The following is a 7,650-nucleotide window of genomic DNA, read 5'->3' on the forward strand; positions in this document are numbered from 1 at the left end:
GCCCGGGCACGAGGCTGGGCTTGGCCTCTCGTGGGCCCCTCCCTCCCCCCCACGGGCCCCTCTGCCCGGGCTCCGACTCCGCCCACCCCCGGCTTTCCCGGACCCACTCACCGCGATGCAGGTGCCCGTCTGGGCAGACTTGCTGGTGGACTGGACCACGATGGCCTGGAGCTTCTTCAGCTGCTCCAGGAGGGACCTCAGAGGGACAGGCGGGCCTCGGTTGAGCCCCGCCTGGCCTGGGTCCTGCTTCCCACCCGCTTCCGGGGTCCCCTGGCCCTGCTGACGTCTGAATCTCATCCATCCTTCAATGCCCTGTGGCTCTGGAGAGTCTGACTCCCTCTCTGTGTCCACAAACCTCCACTGGATCCTCCCGCCCCGGCCTCTATCATGGTTCACTTGGACACCAGCCCAAGCCCCGCCCCCGCTCCCCCCAAGGCCTGTCCTGTTCTCACACCCTGTGGGTTTCCACTCCAAGCTAGAGGGCACTTTTCTAGTGAACTCCTACACATCCTTCAAGGCCCCAAGTCCAAAGCCCTTCCGCTATTCAGCCTGCCTCCTTTGCAGGTGAAGCCCTTATTCCCTACCCCTTCCTGCCACCACACGGGCTCTCTGCCCTCTCCACAAGAGACCCCAGGGCCCTGCTCCTTAATCCTCTCCCCCATGGGGACCCAAACTCACAGGTTCTGCTTCTCAAGATGCAAGACTTTCCTCTGCAACTCCTGATTCTGGGCAGTGCAGGCTGACATCCTGCAAGGATGATGACACAGTGATATTCAGAGTATGCGTGTCACCAGCTGACATCACCCTGGGAGGGCGCCAGAGCAAGGGAGCCAAGGCCAGAGAGGAGAATTCATTCATCCAGGGTCACCTGGCAAGTCTGTGATGGGTCGGGATTTGAACAATCTTTTATTATTATTATTATTATTATTATTATTTGAGTCGAGGTCTCAATCTGTTGCCCAGGCTGGAGTGCAGTGACATGCTCACGGCCACCGCAGCCTCCACCCGCCGGGCTCCGGCGATCCTTCCGCCTCAGCCTTCCGAGTAGCTGGAACTACAGGCGTGCGCTACCACGCCCGGCTGATTTTTGATTTATTTTAGAGATGAGGACTCGCCAAATTGCCCAGACGGGTCTCGAACCCTTGGGCTCCGGCAACCCACTCACCTCGGCCTCCCAAAGCGTTGGGATTACAGGCTGAGCCACCGAGCCCGGCCCAATTTTTTAATTTTTAGAAAATATTTTGTCGAGACAAATTCTTGCTATATTGCCAAGGCTGGTCTCAAACTCCTGGCTTCAAGCAATCCTCCCACCTGGGCCTCCCAAAGTCCTGGGTTTATAGACATAAGCCACCACACCTGACCGTTTTTTGAGTCAGAGCCTCACTCTGTTGTCCAGGCCGGAGTGCAGTGACACACTCCCGGCCACCGCAGCCTCGACCAGCTGGGCTCGGGCAATCCTTCTGCCTCAGCCTTCCATGTAGCTGGAACCACAGGCGTACACCACCACACCTGGCTAATTTTTAAAATTTTTTTGTGGAGAGGAGGGCTTGCTCTGTTTCTCAGGCTGGTCTCCAACTCCTGGGCTCAAGCGATCCTCCCACCTCAGCCTCCCAAAGCGCTGGGATGGCAGGCGTGAGCCACCGTGCTGGGCTGAGGATCTGAACCTACGTCTGCCTGGTTCCTAGATTCCATCTCTGCATTGATGTGAGGGGCTTCACTCAGGGCTGAGCCCCGGGATCGGGAATGGAATACCAGAGACCCGGCAGGGATGTTTCCAGAAGACAAAATATCAAGGCGATGTGGAGTCCGCAGAGCCCCAAGTTACCACCCTCCCTCTCCCCGTGACCTGGATCTCCACTCTCTGACCTCAGTCCTGTCGTCTGTAAAATGGAATGCAGTCACCCAGGTCACAAAGGGCTTGGGAGGATGACATGAGACCACGATGAGCCGGGTGTGGTGGCTTGCACTTGTCATCCCAGCACTTCGGGAGGCAGAGGCAAGAGGTCCAGGGGTTTGAAACCCACCAGGGAAACTTGGCAAGACCTCGTCGCTACCATAAATAAAAAAATTAGCTGGGCGTGGTGGCACACGCCTGTGGTTCCAGCTACTTGGAAGGCTGAGGTGGAGGGACTGTCTGAGCCCAGCAGGTCGAGGCCGTGGTGGCTATGAGCAAAACAAAAACAAAACCAAAAAGATAATCTGGGTGTGGTGGCACACGCCTGTAGTTCTAGCAACTAAGAAGGCTGAGGCGGAAGGACCGACTGCCTGAGCCCAGCAGGTCAAGGCTGTGGTGGCTACCGCAGTCCAGCCTGGACATCAGAGTGAGACTCCAATTCAAAAAAAGAAAATCAACAAATGAGCCGGGTGTGGTGGCATGCGCCTGCAGCCCCAGCTACTCGGGAGGCTGAGGTGAGAGGACTGCCCGAGCCCAGGAGGTCGAGGCTGCAGTGGGCCGTCCTGGTGCCCCTGCACTCCAGCCTTGGCCACAGAATGAGACCCAGACACAAAACAATGTAAACAGAAGGTCTGTTCTGGAAAAAGAAATCCACTCTAATTTCGGCGGTGTGACCGTAAACCACACTGCCCTCTCTCTGGGCCTCAGTTTCCCCCCGGAATGGAGCACCCAGGGCCCGGCATTACCGAGTCTCCAGGCCATCGATATACTCCTTCTTCTTTTTCCTGCTTTCCTGGGCCGACTGTTTGTTGCGGATTTTCCGGCGGATTTTTTTCAGCACTCGCTCCTCATACTGTAGGGACACGGGAAGGGGACTGAGTCAGCCTGGAGGGACCCCACAACCTCTGTCCGTTCACCCCGCTGTGAGCCACCCCCGGCCTGGGGCTCTGGCGACAGACTCCTTGTGACTGGGAGCCCAACTGGTCTCTCCCTAAGTGCTTGCAGGGTCTGGGAGGCTCGGGGGTCTGAAGGTCTTCCAGCTCCCCGTTTCACCAAATTGGTGACCTGGCTGGGCACGGGGGCTCAGCCTGTCATCCCAGCACTTTGGGAGGCCAAGGCGAGAGGACTGCCTGAGCCCACGGGTTCGAGACCCGCCCGGACAACTTGGCGAGACCTCGTCTCTACGATAAATTAAAAAATTAGCCAGGCGTGGTGGCGCATGCCTGTAGTCCCAGCGACTGGGAGGCTGAGGCGGAAGGATCGCCGGAGCCCAGCGGGTCGAGGCTGCGGTGGCCGGGAGCGTGCTCCTGCCCTCCAGCCTGGGTGACAGAGCGAGACTCTGAATTAAAATTTTAAAAATTGGGGCAACTCACTTTCGGGGTCCCTCTCACTGCGGACAGCTTTCCTATCTACTAATTAACTCTGACTTGTTCCCCAAAAAAATTAGGGAGCTTTTCTGTCCTCTCAATAAATCCTGCTTTCTCACTTAAAAAATAAATACAATTAATACATTGGCCGGGCTCGGTGGCTCAGTCTGCCATCCCAGCACCTTGGGAGGCCGAGGTGAGGGGATGGCCTGAACTGGCGGGTTCGAGACCAGCCTAGGCAACTTGGCCAGTCCTCGTCTCTACAATAAATCAAAAAATTAGCCGGGCATGGTGGCACGCGCCTGTAGTTCCGGCTACTTGGGAGGCTGAGGCGGAAAGATCGCCAGACCCAGCAGATCGACGCTGGCGTGTGCCCCTGCACACTCCAGCCTGGGAGAAAGAGTGAGACTCCGACTCAAAAAAAAATAAAAAATAAAAAAGCAGGCTGGGCACAGTGGCTCATGCTTGTCATCCCAGCACGTTGGGAGGCCGCAATGAGAAGACTGCCTGAGCCCGCGGGTTCGAGACCAGCCAGGGCCACTTGGCCAGACCTCGTCTCTACAACAAATCAAAAATTAGCCGGGCTTGGTGGTGCGCGCCTGTAGTTCCGGCTCCTCGGAGGGCGGAGGCGGAAGGATCGCCGGAGCCCGGCGGGTCGAGGCTGCGGTGGCCGAGAGCGGCCACTGCCCTCCAGTCTGGCGACAGAGTGAGACTCCAGCTCAAAAAAAAAAAAGCCAACTTGGCAACCTCTAACCCGACAGGGACATTGGCATCCCTGTGCCCCCTGGTGGCCATGTCTGGGATCAGCACAGTTCCCTGGAACCGGCCAAGGACGGATGGTGACTGCACGCGGGTGGGGGACGTCAGGCGGTGTGACCCGAGTGACACGGGCCGGGCGGAGACTCTGGTGAGCTCGAGAGCCCAGGCAGCTCTTCAGCCCCGGACTGTTGCACGCGGAGGGGCGAGAAGGGGAACAGGTTGCTGGATTGTGAGAAATCTGGTCAGAAAGACCTTGGCCTCCAACTTCGGACACGTGGAAAGTGCAGCCAAGGCCAATCAAAACGTGTCTCCGGAATTTAAAAAAAATGTCTGCCAGGCCAGGCGCGGCGGCTCATGCCTGTCATTCCAGCACTTTGGGAGGCCGAGGCAGGCGGATCGCTCGAACCCAGGAACTGGGAGTCTGCGCTGAGTTATGATCGCGCCCCTGCACTGCAACCTGGACAACACAGTAAGACCCTATCTTTAAAGAAATTTTTTTTTTTTTTTTTGAGTTGGAGTCTCGCTCTGTCGCCCAGACTGGAGTGCAGTGGCCCCTCCCGGCGATCCTTCCACTTCAGCCTTCCGAGTGGCCGGAATTCCAGGCACGCACTACCACACGGGTCTCGAACCCGCGGGCTCAGGCCATCCACTCACCTCAGCCTCCCAAAGTGCTGGGATTACAGGCTGAGCCGCCGAGCCCGGCTGTATTTCCTTTTTTGAGTCCAGGTCTCTCTGCTCCAGGCTGGAGTGCACTGGCACGATCGCAGCTCGCCGCAGCTTCCACCTCCTGAGCTCAGGCGATCCTCCCACCTCAGCCTCCTGAGTAGCTGGGACTACGGGCTTGCGCCACCACACCCGGCTCATGTTTCAATTTTTTGTAGAGACGAGGTCTTTCCCAGTTGTCCAGGCTGGTCTTGAACTCTTGGGCTCAGACAATCCTCCCGCCTCCACCTCCCAAAGTGCTGGGATGACAGGCGTGAGTCACCACGCCCGGCTGAGTTGAATTTAGGATGGGGCTCCCGGCTGGTCTTTCGGGCTCTGGTGACAGACATGCCCCGGCACTCCAGGGCGGGTGGCCAGGTGGCTTCAGTGAAGGGAGAGAGGCCCGGGTCGGGGTCCCGACGCACCTTGGTGAGGGGCAGCTGAGTGGGCAACGTGATCCCCTCCTTGGCCAGAAGCTTCTTCTCATCCTCGGTCAGCACCAGCTCCTGGCCGTGCCCAGTCCCGGGGCACAGGAGGTGAGGAGCCACCGGGTGAGGCTGGTGCTGTGGAAAGTCCAGGGAGCCAGGTTGGGGGCCGGGAGACCCACCGCCAGACTCCCTGCCCCATTAGCAACAGAATTCCCAGGACCCCGTGGTGGCTCACGCCTGTAAAATTTCAGCTACCGGGGAGGCTGAGGCGGGAAGATCGCTTGAGGCCAGGAGTTCAAGACCCTCCTGGGCAACAAAGTGAGACCTTATCTCCACAAAATAATTTTTTCTTTAGTTGGAGTCTCACTCTGTCGCCCAGACTGGAGGGTAGTGGCCGCTCCCGGCCACCGCAGCCTCGACCTGCTGGGCTCCAGCGATCCTTCCGCCTCAGCCTTCCAAGTAGCCGGAATTACAGGCACGCGCTACCACGCCCGCTGATTTTTTGATTTATTGTGGAGATAAGGTCTCACTGCCCAGGCGGGTCTCGAACCCGCGGGCTCAGGCAATCCACTCACCTCAGCCTCCCAAAGGCACGGGATTACGGTATAATTATTTTTTAATTAGCTGGGTGGTGTATGCCTGTGATTCCAGCTACTTGGGAGGCTGAGGCAGGATCTCTAGAGCCCAGGAGTTGGAGGCCGAATGAGCCATGATCATGCCACTGCACTCCAGCCTGGGCCACAGAGCCAGACCCTGTCTCAAAAAATGAGATGCGCCGGGCTTAGGGGCTCAGCCTGTCATTCCGCGCTTTGGGAGGCTGAGGTGAGTGGATTGCCTGAGCCTGCGGGTTCGAGACCCGCCTGGGCAACTTGGTGAGACCTCATCTCTCCAATAAATCAAAAAAAAAAAAGAGATGCATTTAGAGCATTTAGGACAAGGCTGAGGCAGAAGGATCGCCGGAGCCAGCAGATCGAGGCTGCGGTGGCCGGGAGCGGCCACTGCCCTCCAGTCTGGGCGACAGAGCGCGACCCTGACACAAAAATGAAAAAAAGAACAAGGCCTGGCATACAGTTGGTGCATACTAGGTTTTAGCTTTTTAGAAATTCTTTTCTCCACGGGGAGCAGCCCAGGAAATGTGAGCCCAGGCCGGAGATGGCCTGTCGCCTTGGCCAGTCCCCTCCATGACTTGCTTTTCCGGTCTGTGAAATGGGGGCCCCGGGGCTCTGTGAGCCACACCCCCACCCCACCCCCCACCCCGATGCCTCGATGCTCACCAGGTCCCCGCCACCACCAGAAAGAAGCAAGTCCTTCACTGTGAGCTGGCAACGTGGCGACGGGTCCGCCGGCTCCGTCCGCCCCTCAGCGTAGAGGCCTCCCCCTGGGTTCCACATTTCTGATCAGAGCAGGTGGGGACCCAGAGCGGGAGGGTGTCAGATGGTGGGGAGGGCTGAGCGCCCAGCCCGTACCCACCTCCTCCAGGAAGGCTCCCGTGATTGAGGCCAAAGTGCTTAGAACTTTTGCCAGTGCCTGGGGGCCCCAGGGCCTGGATCGAAGGGGACCGCCCTCACCCGTGCCTCAGTTTCCCCTCTGCTGGAAGATGGGAACCCCAATCCAACAGGGCCCAGCTCTGGCTGTCCCACAAGGTTAAGAAAGGTGGGGGACTTGTCAGGGGACACGTCTCTGGTTGTTATCGCCTGGGATCACGGGCCAGATCTGGAGACGGCCGGGCCTTATCGGCCCCAAGGGGCAGGGGCGAGGTCTGGTTCGGCCCCATCCCTGCTTCAGGGGCCTGGCACGCTGCTCGGAGCCCAACCTTCGGGCGGGGAGCCCTTGGCGCCAGGCCAGGTGGGCGGAGCTGTGTGACCTTGGGGAAGTGGCTTCATGTCTCTGAGCGGGCGTCGGCTCTCCAGGGGGACCCAGAAGAGCTCATGGCAGGCTCAAGGGACAAAGAACACCGGGCGGCCACATCCCTCAGCCAGGGCCCGCCAGGGAGCACAGTCTGGGGCGTAAATCATTACTGATCTCCGGGGCAAGTGGCGATAAGGCCTGTGCCGGGTACGGGAGGGGCACCCCGAGCCGGGGGACCCGTGACCCGGGCGCTTTTATGAGCATCTACGGGGAACCAGGCACAGAGGGAGGGAGACGCCGAAGACCAGCTCCGGGGCTTTCCCGGGTTGCTTTACCACGCGGGCACTCAGTTTCACTATCATGGAAAATGGGCTCAGCACAGCGTCATGGGTAGCCGGGCGCGGGGCTCATGCCTGCCATCCCAGCACTTTGGGAGGCGGAAGAGGGAGGATTGCCTGAGTCCAGGGGTTCGAGACCAGCCTGGACAACTTGGCGAGACCTCGTCTCTACAGTAAAATTAAAATTAAGCCAGGCTCGGTGGCTCAGCCTGTCATCCCGCACCTTTGGGAGGCTGAGGTGAGTGGATGGCCTGAGTCTGTGGGTTCGAGACCCGCCTGGGCAGCGAGACCTCATCTCTACAATAAATCAAAAA

General features: G+C 58.9%; 1 protein-coding gene across 1 annotated transcript in view; it reads right to left on the minus strand.

Annotated features, from left to right (window-relative positions):
- CREB3L3 (cAMP responsive element binding protein 3 like 3) overlaps nucleotides 1-7,650 on the minus strand; it is an 11,906-nt gene that overhangs the window by 2,180 nt on the left and 2,076 nt on the right. Inside the window, 5 exon segments of the mRNA XM_021707607.1 lie at nucleotides 112-196; nucleotides 679-747; nucleotides 2,641-2,747; nucleotides 5,148-5,285; nucleotides 6,425-6,543. Of these exon segments, the coding sequence (XP_021563282.1) occupies nucleotides 112-196; nucleotides 679-747; nucleotides 2,641-2,747; nucleotides 5,148-5,285; nucleotides 6,425-6,543 (518 nt within the window).

Source organism: Carlito syrichta, unplaced genomic scaffold (genome assembly GCF_000164805.1).
Source record: "Carlito syrichta isolate Samal-C Ts95f unplaced genomic scaffold, Tarsius_syrichta-2.0.1 Scaffold120745, whole genome shotgun sequence".
NCBI classification, from domain to species: Eukaryota; Metazoa; Chordata; class Mammalia; order Primates; family Tarsiidae; genus Carlito; species Carlito syrichta.